A 17,482-nucleotide genomic window follows, 5' to 3' on the forward strand; every position below is an offset into this window, starting at 1 on the left:
ACCATCACCATAAAAAATAAGCATCAGGGATCTTCAAATGGACCAGCATTATAATGGACACGCAGTGTGCACCATGGCACAGGACTAAAACCTACTCTGCACTGTTCAGTGTCTACAAACATGGACAGATGCTCTTTGATGCTCTGCACCACTACCTCTTTTCAAGGTTTCTTCCTTTCTTTTTAGTGAAGTTTTCCTTTGTATGCAGAAGGGTCAAGTGTTGACTAAATACACCTAACAATTAACTTTGCTGGTTGCTCATTTAAGCCTTTAAATAATCAGGTATGAAGATCAGATTGACATTTACATTTACAACATTTGGCTGATGGTCTTATCCAGACTTACATAAGTGCTTTAAATATTTATCATTGAAATCCCTCGTTTGGTTCACTAAGACCCGATCTGTAGATACCGTTGGCATAACAACTCAGAACAAAAACATTTTATTTTTTGAACATAAAAAGTTTCTGTGGACTCTTTTAGCACAAATTCCGATTACTCAAAATTCCTAGTTTCAATGTTTAAAATAATGTTTATATTTTATATTGGGTAAAATATTTCCAACCAGGACTGTACTACAGTCTGGGTGCTGGTGTGTATAGAAATACAATAAATAGAACTGCATTCATGCATCACACTTCAAAGAAAGCTTGATATGAAATTTTTATTTTTTTTATATAAACACTGTACATATAGAAGAGGTAAAAAACACAGCTTCTTTAACGTACGTTCTTCATCCAGCTAAAAAAAAAAAAGAAAAAGTCCATAACCCTGGTCGGTTACAGTTTCTGTCTAATCTGCAGGTCTTTTGTTCCTCCTGACCAGAGCATGAACACCAGTTGAAATGGAGGGAGGAATTGTATGATTCTGGAGTTGATTGGAGCTTCTGGATGTTTGTTCTCTCAGTCACATGTGCAGTGAGTGAACACCTGCAGTGTCACAGTGTGTGTTTTTGTGGGTAAACGTGGAAGTTCTGCTGGTCCACAAGGGGGAGCCGCTGAGCGCTCACTTCACATCACCACTGGAGGAATCCTGAGGGAGCTTCTCCTCAAAGGAGCCGAGGGTGAAGATCTTGTCCAGACCCTCCAGGCCGCTGATTCGCTCGGCCACACACTGGGCAGTCAGACGAGCCTCCGGTTCATGGTCCCAGCAGTCCTCCACGGTGGAACACAGAACTTGAATACCCTGTGGGGACCGTTATACAAGAGTTACTATAGAAACAGCTGTGATCTCTGTGTGTGTGTGTGTGTGTGTGCCTGTGTATATTACCTGGTGGTTTGACCAGCTACTGGGCATCTCTGGTCTCCCGCGGTCTCGGAGTACGCAGTCCTTCATGCTCTCGATACATATGTTCTCCAGGATGTTACCAAATGGGGGCTCGTACTCTTTCACATCTGACAACACACACACACAGTCATGACACATACCTGTAATATAAGAACAGGTCTGCATGTAGACACCACATGATGCTCTGTGATCATACTGCAGCCCAACCTGCTGGCACCACATCTTCATTGTTAACGCTCCTCAAAAGCTGTCAAGAACAATTCCTAAAAATTAAGCAACTCCAAGCAACTCCCACAATGCCTCTTGGTCTTTGCTAATGCTAATTTGTCTGTATTATGTAACGGCCTGTAAATTTGGGCGTCAATGTTTTTATTGGTGGTTCTCCAGATGGCCGCGAGCCCCAGGATTATATTCTGGTGAAAAATCTGTCAGACGCCGCCTGTCACCCATCCATCTTCTATTATTCACCGCCTGTCACGTTCCACTGTCAAACATCCTCTATATTGATGATAATAATCACAGCGCTGCTTGGGGGGGGCGGGCCTTTCTGCTACAAACGCTACACAGGAACCAACTCTCTGCCCAGAGGCTCAACAGGAAATGCTGACAGTCAAACAGGAAGCAGGCACAGTGACATGAAGCCAGCGGAGCGTCTGACTGCATGACCACTGGGCTTCCTGTTTATGGCACCCTGGCCCCGCCCCCCCACGCCTGAACATTCTCGGACGACGCCCCCATTCATCATGTGCCGCCAGGAGGCTTCATGTCTCCCCCAGCGCCGCGTTCTGCAACTCCGCTGCTTAATTTCACAACATCCATCCTGGGAGGAGAAACGTTACGAGCACGCGGCGGTTTTTAAAATGGAACACAGATCGGTCACAAGTGGGTTTAGTGACAAGCAGCAACGTCAGCAGACAAAACTTCCCCTGGGCTGAAGTGCTGGATCCGGGACAAACAGATCAGGTTCCCAGGATTCTAAGGTTCAAATCATCCAGTAAAGCAAAGTTGATCTCATGCATCTGATTAGTCCTTAATTCATCTGCATATTCACTAATTACTGCATGAGATGTTGAGCATTGGTCCAGATAATTTAAATGATGTAACATTACAAAATCATTTTAATCGTACATCATTTACATGTAATCATTCCTGACACCCAGAAGATGAACTTTAATTATGTTTTAATAAACAGTTTATAGGGGTAGGAGCCTTTTGGCATGATTGACAGCTCCCACACACCCTAGTTCCTCATTCTGGAGGATTTAACCCCCTCCTGTAGATATACGTGACACGCCCAGATGTGAACATGACTTTAGTTACATCAGTAAACCTGCAGTTGAACTTTTAAAGTAAATCTTGTTTATTTTGAATTTTCAGGACACACACACCACAGGCATTGGCCTTGACATCTGGAAAGCTGCTGAAGGGATTGGCCGGAGTTCCTACTGCAGTGGGTGGAACCAGAGACCTACAGCCCCACCCGGAGTGCCCACACTGCCTAAATCTGGACGTGTTAATTACACTGGAACAATGTTTTCTGGACGTGACAGGGAATTTTCCATTTCGCTCGACGTCTGTCTGGATAAAGATGGCATTGTGATAGTCTGGAGTGTGAGACGTTTATCTGGACAGGTGGATGTGAATGACCAGCTCTTCTGTAATGTGACTTGTGTGTGTTTACTGAAGGTTCCTTTATGGTTTCATTGACCTTATGGACCTACATAATGTCTGAAAGATGCATGAAGGTCCCATATTTCTAGACCTCCATGTTCCAGCTGTGTAAAAGTGGGTGTGGTTGTAACAGGAGGAAAAAACAGGAAGACAGGGCGTGGTCCAACTACAGCGAGCTGAGGGCCTGCATGTTGTTAAAGTGGAACCACAGCATTCCCTCATAAAACACGGTGGGTGGGCGGAGTCAGATCACATTCCGCATTCACGCATGAAATCCATCCGTAGGGGCTGCGCGATGTAATCAACCCCAGCATCACGGAGACACGCAGAACGTACGGCACATTAACCAGGAGACGAGTTTCCTCAGATCTCCTGCAGATCTTCTGGATAAGTCTGACTCCCACTACACTAAAGAGGAGAAGGCAGGACTGTACCTCCAATTGCGCTACAGCGGGACAACAGCTCCCACAGCACCAGAGCCATGGAGTAGACATCCACCTGCTTGAAGGACTCGATGTTCTCCAGGTTGATTCGGGACTCCAGCACCTCAGGGGCCATGTACCTGGCCGTGCCCACCTGTACAAACACGCATTAAGCATCAAAAAGTCGGTGTTCCACAGGTTACCCTTATTAGTCAGTTGGTGATTAACATTTCCAGCCTCACCTGACCACTGTTGGCCAGTTCATCTACAGACAGGGTGTGGTCCAGGCGGAGGGCGAGGCCGAAGTCACAAAGGCAGCAGGTCAGGTCACTCTTCACCAGGACGTTGGAGCTCTTGAGGTCCCGGTGGACGATGGCCACTTTGGACCGTCCACAGAGCGTGCGCTCGCTGTGCAGGTGTGCCACACCGCGCACCATCGACCCTCCGAGGAGTAGCAGGTCCTCCCATGTGACCACATGGACCTTCAGGTAGTCCTGCAGGCTCCCGCAAGGGTGGAAGGCAGTGATCAGCCACCACTGCTTCCTCTCCCTCCTCTCCTCCGCTGTGAGGAAGTGCAGGACATTCTCATGCCGCAGCTCGGTGTAGGAGAAGATGTCCTTCTCATTCTTCCATGACACATACTCCTCTTCAGGGAAGATCTTGATGGCCACTGTCTGGTAGGGCTCTCCTGCGCAAGAGGCTGCAGGCTTCAGCTTTGCCTTGTAGACCTCTGCAAAGCGACCCTTGCCCACCAGGACATCCAGGTCAATGGGGAGCAGCTCGGTGTTGTGATTGATGTTGTTGGCATCTGTAGAGCTGCTGTCATCGTCGTTGATGATGGCCCGGCCGTCGCTGTCATGTTGAGAGGGCTTCCTCTTGTTCTCCCACAGCTTTTGCTGGAGGAAGACGCGGTAGGCATAGAAGGCGATGATGACCATGATGGCCAGGATCACCAGCGGGACCAAGCTGACCAGCAGGACCATGGCAATGTTCACATTCTCTGTTGAAGTGTAACAGGGAATTTATTATTCAATTCCACCCACCTAACAATTTACCAGACTCATTTCTCCAAAAGCCCTGACACTGCATGGAACTGTCTGTCCTTTCAAGTTTCGCTTCTTTCTGCCCCACATCTGTGCCTGGCTAGCTCAGTTGGTAGAGCATGAGACTCTTAATCTCAGGGTCATGGGTTCAAGCCCCACACAGGGGCAGTGGTGGCCAAGCGGTTAAGGAAGCAGCCCCGTAATAAGAAGGTTGCCGGTTTGAATCCCGACCTGCCGAGATGCCACTGAGGTGCCACTGAGCAAAGCACCGTCCCCACACACTGCTCCCCGGGTGCCTGTCATGGCTGCTCACTCAGGGTGATGGGTTAAATGCAGAGGACAAATTTCACTGTGTGCACTGTGTGTTGTGCTGCTGTGTATCACATGTGACAATCACTTCACTTTTTAACTTTACTTTATTCAGCAGATCATGTCCTCCAAGCTATTACACTCTCACAGCGCTGCTGTGAAGTTTGACTCTGTAATTAAATTATCCACAATCCTTTAGACATACAGTAAAAACAAAGAAACATGAAGCTCTTCCTTCTGCTGTTCAACTCTCAGGAACCTTCTAGACCATTAGACTGTTCTCTTTTTGGAGAAAGGTGAAGCCTTTAACATGAATCCATAAAAATAATCTACAGTTTTTGAAATAATGCAAAGTTATGTAAATATTTCTATAGTTATGCTTATTTTAACAATTAAATAAGAGAATGATTGTTTCAGCACTAATATTCCTCATTACTTCACCAACAGTACACTGTCCCTTTAAATTGACAAGCAGTCCCATGATGCATCACTGGCGACGTAAGATTTACAGGTTCTATAAACATGGCTGCAGCGCCGCTGCAGTACAGACAGGCAGCCAGGAAGTCTGTCTTCTCACTGCTCTTGCTCCGCCTACATTCACCTCACCCGACAGACAGCTACGGTCAAAAATGAAAATGGTGCACTTCCTCCCTGGGAGGCACATGTTCTCCACAGTTCTCCAGCCCTTGACAGGAAATGGGTTTCTATGACGTCACCACCACCAACTACACATGCGTTCAGTTAGGAACAAAGTGGAGGAGGTGCAATGGAGGAAACCTGTTTCCACGTGTCTCACATCTCTCCACCTCAGACATCTGAAGCCCTGCTCTGTCCCTACACTGGTCACTTTGAGGTTCTCCACTGTCTCCACCTTCAGCACACCTTTAAACCATCAAACACCAGCAGTAAAAACCAAGATCTCCTTTCATCTCGCCCTGATAATGACCTCCGTGGAATAGGATCTCACTGGTCCCATTCTGGTATCAAGATGTACATCCAGCACACCATCAGAGATCAGGTCACTCACCTGCTGAATGGGTGAAATAGAGGTGCTCGTTGCACTCCTCGGCATTGCAGGCGCAGATGTAGAAGAGGCCGTCCATGCCCTTCTTCTCCTTCATCACACACTTGCTGCCGTTATAGTCGCTCAGCATCAGGTCATACAGTGGCAGGGACGGGTGGTGGCACAACGTCTCCACGGTGGTGTTGTCACCCTTCTTCCTCCTGAAAGAGGACAACCCCAAAAATACAGAAATCAGTATATCAGAGCTATTCTTCACATAAATTTATACCACATTCTGATTCAAAATGATTATTCAGTTAAAAGTGATGGCGCTGAACTGGATTTTGGGTGAAGTATGGCTTTCATCTCCTCCACTCACCAGATGCTGACACACACATCCCCTTCAGAAGGACAGATGGCTGTGATAGAGCAGTTGGAACAGCAGTTGCTGACATTGTCACATGTGGAGGGCTGCAGGTCGCAGAATTTACACAGCTGTTTTAGCTGATATTTTTCCCAGTTGCCTCCTGAAAACCATCATGAAACCATCATGAAAGATCTCCCACCCCCTACACTTGGAGGTCAGTCGAATTCAGAGTATGTGTGTAACAACATCACAGTGTCCCACCTCCACCTGCCGCTCCTGTATTTGGATGCTGCGGACCTGCAGTCACAAGGTCATGATCAGAAGCTTCCAGCAGCTCTTCTTCATGTTTCTCACATGGTACTTCTGAAAGACACAGCAAGAAGATGTATTACAGCGGCAGGAAACTGAGCATGAAATATCACAGGTCATTACCTACTTTAACATGACACCTTATTTCAAAGGTGGTGGGATGGTAGCCGCCTAGTGGATAAGACACTCGTCTATGAACCAGACGAACCAAACCCCACTTACTACCATTGTGACAGTGAGCAGGACACTGAACCCTGAGTGACTCCAGGGGGGGACTGTCCCTGTAACGAATCATTTTAAGGCACCCTGGATAAGGGTCTCTGCTAAATGCTGTAAATGTAAAATGTAGGTTGTAGGTAATTTAGATTTGGGATGGGTGTGTTTTTACTGCACTGATGATTAATGACCTCATCATGAACTTGGCATGAACACAACATGAGCCAGTGGCTCAACTAAGTTCTGTACACTGAGTTTCTATGAAGTGAAAGTGATTGTTTTTGTCATTGCAAAACACTGAAGCACAGCACACGGTGACACAACAAAATGTGTCGTCTGCATTTAACAATCAGTGGGCAGCCAGGAAAGGCGCCTGGGGAGCAGTGCGTGGGGATGGTACCTTGATCAGTGGCACCTTAACTGCAAGGCAGTGATGGCCTAGTGGTTAAGGAAGCGGCCCCGTAATCAGAAGGTTGCTGGATCGAATCCCGAGCTGCCAAGGTGCCACTGAGGTGCCACCACACACTGCTCCCTGGTCGCCTGTCATGGCTGCCCAGTGCTCACTAAGCAGAGGACACATTTCGTTTTCTTTATGAATGTAAAACTGAAGCAAGACCAGGATCAGAGTCAAATCTATGTAACAGAGACAAGATGATCTCTCGGGTGGTTTTAGTGATCACCACAAACAGTTGAAGTGAGCTGCTGCATATGGAGACCACAGTCACGCAGTGACAGCGAGTGTGTGTGCATCTCCTCTGCTTTTTCAGTTATAACAGGATGTCGTAGCTCAGGTGCACAGTGCCACATGCTCCTATACATCCGATACTGACTCAACGTGTCAGACCCAACGTGCTCCAAATTCAGAGATGAAGAATCTGGATCAAAGGGTCTTAGTGGAGCACAGATCAGACTGAAGATCTCGCATGCCTTCATGTGTTTTGGAAGAGCACATTTCTTTGGTCCTGTTCAGACTTGACTTTCAGAGGCACCCATTGTGTTTATAGTCATCAGTGAGAGATAAAAGAATAAAAACACACAGTAGAGACACAACAAACACACACACCTCAAATTAGGAAGCTGCTGATATGAAGCAAAACCAGCAGTCATTGAAAAAAATGTTTTACTTCAATTCCCTGCAAAGTGTAACTTTGTAACTGCTGTAACTTCTGAATGAGCAAAATGTCACTACACAATCTTCAACAACATTTCACAACACTCTTCTAAAGAACACAACACCCCAAACTAGAATATCCTCCAAAGAACACTTTACTACACTATACTACAAACTACACTTCATTACAGTCCTATCTTCCAAACTACACTTCACATCACTCCAAACTACACTTCAATACAGTCCAAACTAGACTATCCTCCAAAGAACACTTCACTACACTCCAAACTACACTTCACAACACTCCAAACTACACTTCAGTATAGTCCAAACTTAGACTATCTTCCAAACTTCACTTCAATACACTCCAAACTACACTTCAATACAGTCCAAACTACACTTCACTGCACTCCAAACTAGACTATCCTCCAATGAACACTTCACAACACTCCAAACTACACTTCAATACAGTCCAAACTAGACTATCCTCCAAAGAACACTTCACTACACTCCAAACTACACTTCAATACAGTCCAAACTACACTTCAATACAGTCCAAAGAACACTTCACTACACTCCAAACTACACTTCAATACAGTCCAAAGAACACTTCACTACACTCCAAACTACACTTCAATACAGTCCAAACTACACTTCAATACAGTCCAAACTACACTTCAATACTGCTAATTATATTTGATGGATGTTCTCTGCACTAAAGGAACTCTTCAGTATTGACAGTATGAACATGGTGAACTGGAGGTGCTCACCAGTATGATGACTGTCTGGGAAGAACATTTCCTCATTGCACTCAGAGGTGTTGCAGGAGCAGACATAGACCAAGTTCTCTGACCCTTTCACCTCCTGCATCTCACACCTTTGTCCTCCAGCATTTCCACCTTTGTCCTTGTCCAGCTGCAGGCCATGGAGCTTCTGGTCTGGATTATGGCAGAAGGATTCTATGGTAGCGTTGGCACCTCTCTTCCTCCTAGACATCCATGATATTTGGAGATCATTTGAGCTACTAATGTTGACATCATCAGAGTACTACAGTACTACAGAAAAAAACATCTACTTGGATTACCTACCAAATACCCACACAGACATCGTGTTCTCCAGCACAGATACTTGTGGTGATGCATCTGGTCCTACAGCAACCGCTGTTGTCGCAGGAGGTTGGCTGTTCATCGCACCAGTTGCACATCATTTTAGGAAACAAATGAGCTGAGTGGGAAGAACACATGTGATGAGAAAAAAATTTACATTTACAGAATTTATCTGATGTCCTTATCTGATGTACTATTAATAGTAAGTGGGTGGGACTTGTGTGTTTCTATTACAATTACAGCACACAGGCAGTCAGAGGTACAACAGGACAGAAGTTCACAGAAACTTCAGCACCCTTAGATGGGATACAGCAGAGAACCACAGTAAAATGTTCTACAGTCAGATGTGTAGGATGCCAAATTCTGCCATCTGAGACAAACTATTACATTTACATTTACAGCATTTATCATACGTCCTTATCCAGAGTGACTTACAATCAGTAGTTACAGGGACAGTCCCCCCCCCCTGGAGATACTCAGGGTTAAGTGTCTTGCTCAGGGACACTGGTAGTAATGGGATTTGAACATGGTTCTTCTGGTTCATAGTCGAGTGTGTTACCCACTAGGCTACTGCTACCCTACCACTACTACAACCTATCACTATCAAATGATATGTTACTTTATGGGATATTCCATATGTAAATTAGACGCCCCGTAATGAGTGTAACCATCTTCAGAAAAAATGATTCCTAGTGAGACTCTTTATCTTGTCTGTTTCTGCAGAATAAGTCCTGTATATGAGTCTGGTGTGATACAGGGCCCACACACCATTATACCATAATTATATAATTCGAACCACACACAGAGGAACCCATAACTGACACCCTGCATAATAGTAGGGGTCCAAGGAGCAAATAATAAGGCATCAAAATACTCACATCAAATAAAAAACACGGACAAATACACAACATAAACACGAACAGAATTGGTCACAGGTAAATAATGAGGCACTGAAACACACACAACAAATACACAACATACACACGAACAGAAATGGTCACAGGTAAATAATGAGGCACTGAAACACACACAACAAGGACACAAATACACAGCATGCCCATAGACAAAATCTGATCATAGGTAAATAATAAGGTGCCAAAACACACCTGACAAATACACAACATACACACAGACAGAACTGTTCACAAGTGAATAATAAGGCACCAAAACACACACAACAAATACACAACATACACAAAGACAGAACTGTTCACAAGTGAATAATATGGCACCAAAACACACACGACAAATACACAACATACACACAGACAGAACAGTTCACAAGTGAATAAGAAGGCACCAAAACACACACAACATACACAGGAACAGAACTGGTCAGAGGTGAATAACAAGGTGCCAAAACACACACGACAAATGACAAATACACAACATACACACAAACAGAACTGGTCACAAGTGAATAACAAGGTGCCAATACACACACAACAAATACACAACATACACACAAACAGAACTGGTCGCAGGTAAATAATAAGGCAGCAAACACACAAACAACAATTGCACAACATACACCCAGACAGAACTGGTCACGGGTGAACAATAAGGTAACAAAACACACACAACAAATACACAACATACAAACAAACATACCTAGTCACAGGAAAATAATGAGGCTCTAACTAATGAGGCACCAAAACACACACAATAAAAATACACAACATACAGACGGACAGAACTGGTAATGGGTGAATAACAAGGCGCAAAATCAACACAACAAATACACAACATACTCAAGAATGGAACTAGTCACAGGTAACTAATGAGGCACCAAATAATGAGGCAACAAAACACACACGACAAGTACACTGCAAATACACACTATACACAAGGACAGAACTCAGGTGTCAAAAACACACAAAACAAATACACAACATACACACAGACAAAACTGATCAGAGGTGAATAACAAGGCGCCAAAACACACACGGCAAATGACAAATACACAACATGCACACAAACAGAACTGGGCACAAGTGAATAACAAGGCGCCAAAACACACGACAAATACACAACATACACACATACAGAACTGTTCACAGGTAACTAATGAGGCACCAAATAATGAGGCAACAAAACACACACGACAAGTACACTGCAAATACACACTATACACAAAGACACACTATAAACCAAAACACACACACAACAAGTACACTGCAAATACACAACATACACAGGGACAGAACTGATCAGAGGTGAAACTTTTTCAGCTTTTTTTAGCAGAAACACACACACACACCGACTCACCCGCGAGGCCCAGTGCCAGCTGCGCACACAGGATCGCCGCCCCGCAGTAAAGGTGCAACGTGTCCATGTGGACGCGTTTCTCAGTAAAGCCCTGACCAGATAGCAGGAGAAGGTGCTCCACTCCTCATCTACATCTGCTGGTCTCCATCTGATAATGTTCTACTCCTCAGCTACGCCTCGTCTCCTGCTCCTGTGCGCACACAGCAGCGACAGAACCATATTTCAACTTGTGACTCATTGCGTCTCCAACTAAAACAGGAACTCAGAAAAAGGGCAGGACTACAGCCCAGACCTGTTATTACACACACACACACACACACACACAGAGAGAGAGAGAGAGAGAGAGAGAGAGATGTGCATGTGCACATACACACACAGGGCCAAAAATTCTTACTGGTTACAGGAAGTCAGTTGAGCTAAACAAAGTAGGTGATACAAACACACACACACACACACACAGAGAGAGAGAGAGAGAGAGAGAGAGAGAGACGAACATGTGTGCGTGCACACACACGCACACACACACACACACACAGTGGTGGCCTAGTGTCTAAGGAAACAGACCCGTAATTAGAAGGTTGTGGGTTCAGATCCCGAACCACCAAGGTGCCACTGAGGTGCCACTGTCCCCACAGTCCCTGACACAGATGACAGTTGACACACACACACACACACACACACACACACACACACACACACACACACACACACACACACACACAGGTTTAGCACCAACACAGCAGGGCAATCCATTTAGAAGTGGGTGGGTTGATTTCTGGTAAACTCTTCAGAACCACAGTTTCTTCCTCTCTACTGCCCCCTTTTGGCTGACAGCTTCTACTGAATCTCACTTTCGTTTACAACCGACAATCTTTCATAGATCCATCAACTCGTCACTCTTTATTATCCTGCCCCAGCAAAACGCCACAGTAGGAAATATGTAGAATAAATGCATCATCCTCATTCTACGGTGAGTTCTATTGAGTTTTTATGAATTGATTTCCACTGTTTGGATGAGTAATTGTCAGTGGTTGAAATAAACGGGAATAAGATCTGCAGCTACACACACGCATCGACTTGTGTTCCACCACATAAATCTCTGTAAGTGCAAGTGATTCCCACGTCCCGTGCTGATTGACTAAACGACAGTAAGGCCATTACCATGACGACAGAAGCAGTAAACTTTATTACTTTATTTACCCATCTGGCGCTTCTCCTATTTGCTTTTAAGGGAAAGAATATTGATTTTTGTCTCTGTGACAGTTTTTTTTCACTGCTGGGACAATAACCATGTGATGTATTTTTACCGGAGAGGAGATCAATCCATCTTCATAGAAATCCACCCTGCACCGCCTGACATTTCTCTACGTAGAACCAGAACTCACTGGAAATCACTGGAAGGGGTTTCAGGGATTAACTTCTTCATCAGTGCAGTGTTCTACAATCAAAGTGAATAAATAGTGATGAGGACATCTGGTGACAGGTGACTGTAGGAGAGTCTGTCTTGTGCTCTGGTCTGTCACACAGTGCCTGGGGTCTGAGAGGACGGGGAGGTTATAACCTCCAAATTACAGGGGAATCCATCAGCTCATCGTCTTCAGGCCAAAATCCCACCAGAAGGTCCCAACACGTTTAATTCCTTAAAACAAGTGATTCAGCACTGACCGACAACTGAAATCACATGGCTGGTAGTAGCCTAGCGGATAGCACAGTCACCTACAGAAGACCCTAGAGTTCCAGGTTCAAGTCCCACTTACTACCATTGTGTCCCTGATCAAGACACTGGACAGATCTTCATGACCCTGAACGGGAACCCCGTCAGCTGGCCACAGAAGAACCAGTGACACAATATCTTATCTTGACATGATGACCGTGATGTAAAGGAACCACAGGAACCACTGCACCACCCATGTCTGCCGAAATCAGAATCTTGATTCTATATCATTCACAGTCAGGTTTAGTTCATGTTGGTGTTCTTCAGTTAGTGCACAGTTAATGCTCTAGACCTTCTGGAGACTGATGAGGATTTGACGTTTTTCTGCTGGCATTTGGGCGTGTGCTCTACCAACACATTTGCAATGCCCCAGCATTAACCCTGTGATCATGGTTCCCCTACAAATCCACATCTAATAATCGTCCCACACCATCGCCGTGGAAACCAGGCATCTCCAAACATCTGCCTGTTCCCGAACTGATTTCCCACGGGAAAGACATTGCCGGCCCTGTTCCCTCCAGCAAGACAGGTCCAGAGAACAGAGTTCCATCGCAGAGCAGCGCTGCAGACAGATTCTTGGGATGAGTGGGAGGTAAATTGTAGAAAAACAAACCTTCTCCTAACCAAAACCCTCATTACAATGTTGCTGTCTGGGAGGTCCTTCATCTCAGATGATAGAGATGTCTCCATCCATCAGAGGACAACACCTCCACTGCCTGAAAAAGGTTAAAGCAAAGCAGGAGAAAGTTGTTTGATAATCTGAAACAGTACATCAATAAACAGCACATCAGTATTAGGTGTAACGAGATGGATCAAAACCCCATAATCCGTTACAGGAAAGCACCACTAGCCTAATTCCAAAGCAGTCATACCCCAAAAATGTATGGGCCAAACGAAATGCTGATCAGTAATCAATATATACTGAAAATGTCTTCTCATTGAGCCACCACCGTGGCGAGGTGGAGAGGTTTCTGATGGCTCTAGGTAGGGTCTCTGGTAGGGTCTCCCAGTCCTCACTTCCACTGATAAAAGAGCAGAGAAGAGAACGAGTGTAAATCCACGATGCATTAACACCCGACCCGAATGGCCAGATGTGCAATAATGTAATAACCTGATTCTTGTGGTCAGACAGCAGATGTTTTTTGGGAAATCTCACAGAAAAGGGATTTGTTTTTGGGGACGTGTACAAATGGAACACGTTTCTCTGCCTGAGTCATAGTTCCTGCTGGACATGGATGGAACGCCGGGCATGTTGCACAACAAATGAATGAGTGAGATGATTGTTAACAGGATGTAAAACTCATTTCATGGGTTTAACGGTTAACTGGATGCTTGCTTGTTGGGGGGGGGTTACAAACCCTCAGCTCAGACCTTTCTGGAAAACGTATTGATTACAATTTTTCACGCTGTCCAGCTCAGCCGAAGCCGATATGACCGCAGTGACTCTTCTGCGCTTTCAGCCACTTTATCCAAACAGATGATGCTGCAGCGTTCTCACGGCAAGATGTTCTTTACAGCAGAACCATTACTGCACACCCCATTTATTTCTATTAGAGGAGGAGAATAGAGGGCCGCAAAACTCAGAGCTGACAAACAGATTCCTCAAGCACGAGTTCTGCAGCCTGGTGAGCCTGGAGAGATTCTTTAAAATGTCACCAGCGCGGGATGCAGGATTAATCACAAAATAAAATACAGCACTTGCAGCCAGATCAATGCGCTAGTTTTGGAATTGAGCAAAATGAACGGTCACTAACATCCAGATCATTTGGCGTCCCTTATAACCTTCATAGAAGTTCTCACCCTGGTTCCCTGAGAACTGCATGATGTTCTGCTGCAGCGAGACAGAAGCAGAAACTGGATTTATGTTTAAGGAAAATGCATGAAAGATCCAGCTGAAGATCCAGCTGAAACCAAAATAAGCCCGATGAACAAAACTATAAATGGTCTGGTAATGGTAATAGATGGGAATAGATTGCTGTTAGCAGATCAGGTCATGGATCAGCTCCATCTGATCCATACCCTTCACTCCCTGCCACCTAGAAGAACCTTGCTTGGGTGCCGGGTTTTCTCCTTCTGCTGTGGCCTGAATAAGTGTTGACACTTCAGGGCTGTTCCATCAAGCTCTTTATATTCGGACCGGCCGCAGGGGAAGCGCGGAGCTGGACTCTCAGAACAATGCAGATTGTTCTGCTGAGGCAACAGGGAGACTGTGGTCCTCCGCCAGAGGGTTTGTGGTGGCCAGAAATAAGAAACACAATTATGGTGGCTCCTCAGGGGCCTGCAGTTACACACTCTGCCATTTTCTCTTCAAGATTAGACATCCGGAGGATTTGTCATTTAAAGGCCAGAAGAGAATGTTGCATTTGTTTCAGGTCGCCGCAAACCTCCTACACACACTCTGAGGCAGGCTTAAAAATACCACACACACACACACACACACACACACACACACACACACACACACACTTTTCTGTACGGTGTTTAAAGAAAAAGAGTTGTTCTAGATGAAACTTTTACTGGTTAAATGGTTGGTTGAAAGTTCTAGTTGTAGAACTAATGCTCCTCTGGAATGTGTGAGTCTTCTTATGATGTTTTTTGTTGTTTTTGGACTAGACTATGGACTATGTCAGTTATCATGTCGATAATGTTACATAACACGCTGTGTATTCTGTCATATGGACCTCGCTCCGGAGACTGGAGGGCAGAATGTTCTGGCGATGCAACCGGTTCCACAGCTGCACCCTTATTCGAGCCGCTGGCCTCAGAACCCGTCTTCCTCATCACTGTTTACCTCTGTTGAGGAGCTCGCCGCCATGGCAACCAATCCATATCACATAAGAGACGTGGGTCTGGAGCTCAGTGAAAGAGAGACACATGATAAACATCTTACAAAAAGAAAGACACATAAATAGATAGATGATAGATGGATAGAAAAAGGAATAAAAAAAAAAAAGCCTTGGAGGAGCATAAAAAAGACAAACTGAGAATGTCAGAAAGTGAGAGTTGGTGAAAGCAGGAGGAAGATGAGCAGAAAAAGAGGAGGAAATATTTGAATACTGATCTGAATTCTGGAAGTGCTTTTATTGTACTGGAGACCCAAATTAATAAAAATGTCTAAGAAAAGATGTCCCAACATACAGCACACGACCCCAGAACCTGAAGCTGCAGGATCAGAGGTTGGTTTATGTTCACCACACAGAAAGTGACAGACAGGAAGAGAGACAGACAAAAACAAACAGAGGCGGAGAAAAAGGCAGACCCCACACACACACACACATGCAGAGACACACACACACACACACACACACACACACACACACACACACAGATACACACATGCAGAGACACAGCGGTGAGTAATGCAGTAAACATCCTGGCCTAAACCAACAGCAGGCCCCTTCATGCAGAAATTAATGTTCACTAACATCCAGATCATCTGGTCTCCTTCATAACCTTCATAGAACTTCTGAGAACGTTACTGGCTCCGTGTTCAACGCCACAGATGTCCGGAAGCTGTGCGCCTCTTCTTTACATTTACGTGCCTGTTCTCCCTGTTCATGGTTCCTCATCTTGGTTTTTGTACCTCGAATGCTTTAAAAGGAGATTCATGTGATTCTGTAATTTTTTTATCTGCGTTTATTCCTTGTGTTGCCGTATTATTATTATTAAAATAGATGGGAAATTCCGTCTGGTTGCCTATTTGGTTTAGAAGACCACAGAACAGTATCCGGTGCTGGTTTGTCCGGTCAGCATCTCCTGAGCTCTGAAGACACGTGAGAGACTCTGGACCAGAAGGCTGATTGTGTCGGTCCATCTTTAGAACAGGCCTGGTGGGACTGACAATAATTACAGGAGGAAACCGGAATGGACTCTGTACTGCTGACACAGGTTCCATCCAAAAACATGATGCTCAGGTGACCTGAAAGTTCTTTGGTGTTCAAGAGCCTCTTATCTAGGTCAGCATCATCATCATCTCACCACCATGCATGCATCTGGAGAGGAAACTTGCAGGAACTCCACCCATCTCCTTAAGTCCTGATTTATAGATCTTCTTATTATCATTATGATTATTATTATTATGTGGCTTGTTTTGTGGACAGAGGTGTTTTATAACCATCTTTACGGCTGATGATACAGTTTGATTTTATTGGTTCATAATACCGACTAGTGTTGTAGATCTCTAGACCAATTTTTTGTCTTGGTCTCCAACATAGCAGTCCCAACGGAATGGGAAAAAAGGCGGAAACAGGGCATCCTTACAAAACAGTATCATTATTAATTACACGCCTAAATTCAAATGCGACCAGTCATTTATTTATTTGTGTTTTGTATTTATTGCCCGTTGGCGAGGTGTGCCCTCTGTGGGCTGTGCTGAGTGGAACCTGATAACTAGGCTGGGACAACGTCACCAGGCATCTAGAGATGTGAGTTATCATTACATAGTCATAACTTACATAAGGCCTCTGTCCCTGGTATAAGAAACTTAATATGACCATCTTTCTGGCACATCCCATCTCGTTCCCTTGACGAGGTTATAGGAGAGAGATTGCACAGAAAATTATTTTCCATCAGGACGTGTAACTATGACAAGTCTGGGAGACATATGGACAATATAATTGAAAAGATAACACGAATTATATGAAATGAGTAATCGCA

At 44.9% G+C, this 17,482-nt stretch overlaps 1 protein-coding gene across 1 annotated transcript; it reads right to left on the reverse strand.

Annotated features, from left to right (window-relative positions):
* Positions 1–718: 718 nt before the first annotated feature.
* LOC114770046 (TGF-beta receptor type-2-like) lies at positions 719–11,368 on the reverse strand. Its single transcript, XM_028963646.1, has 10 exons — positions 11,113–11,368; positions 8,827–8,962; positions 8,509–8,726; positions 6,364–6,465; positions 6,115–6,262; positions 5,760–5,956; positions 3,623–4,380; positions 3,393–3,534; positions 1,270–1,394; positions 719–1,185 (listed from the first exon to the last, which is right to left on the reverse strand). Exons 1-10 carry the CDS (start codon positions 11,177–11,179, stop codon positions 1,006–1,008), a joined length of 2,073 nt encoding a protein of 690 aa, XP_028819479.1. The 5' UTR covers positions 11,180–11,368; the 3' UTR covers positions 719–1,005.
* Positions 11,369–17,482: the final 6,114 nt, after the last annotated feature.

This window comes from Denticeps clupeoides, chromosome 20 (assembly GCF_900700375.1).
Source record: "Denticeps clupeoides chromosome 20, fDenClu1.1, whole genome shotgun sequence".
Lineage (NCBI taxonomy): Eukaryota > Metazoa > Chordata > Actinopteri > Clupeiformes > Denticipitidae > Denticeps > Denticeps clupeoides.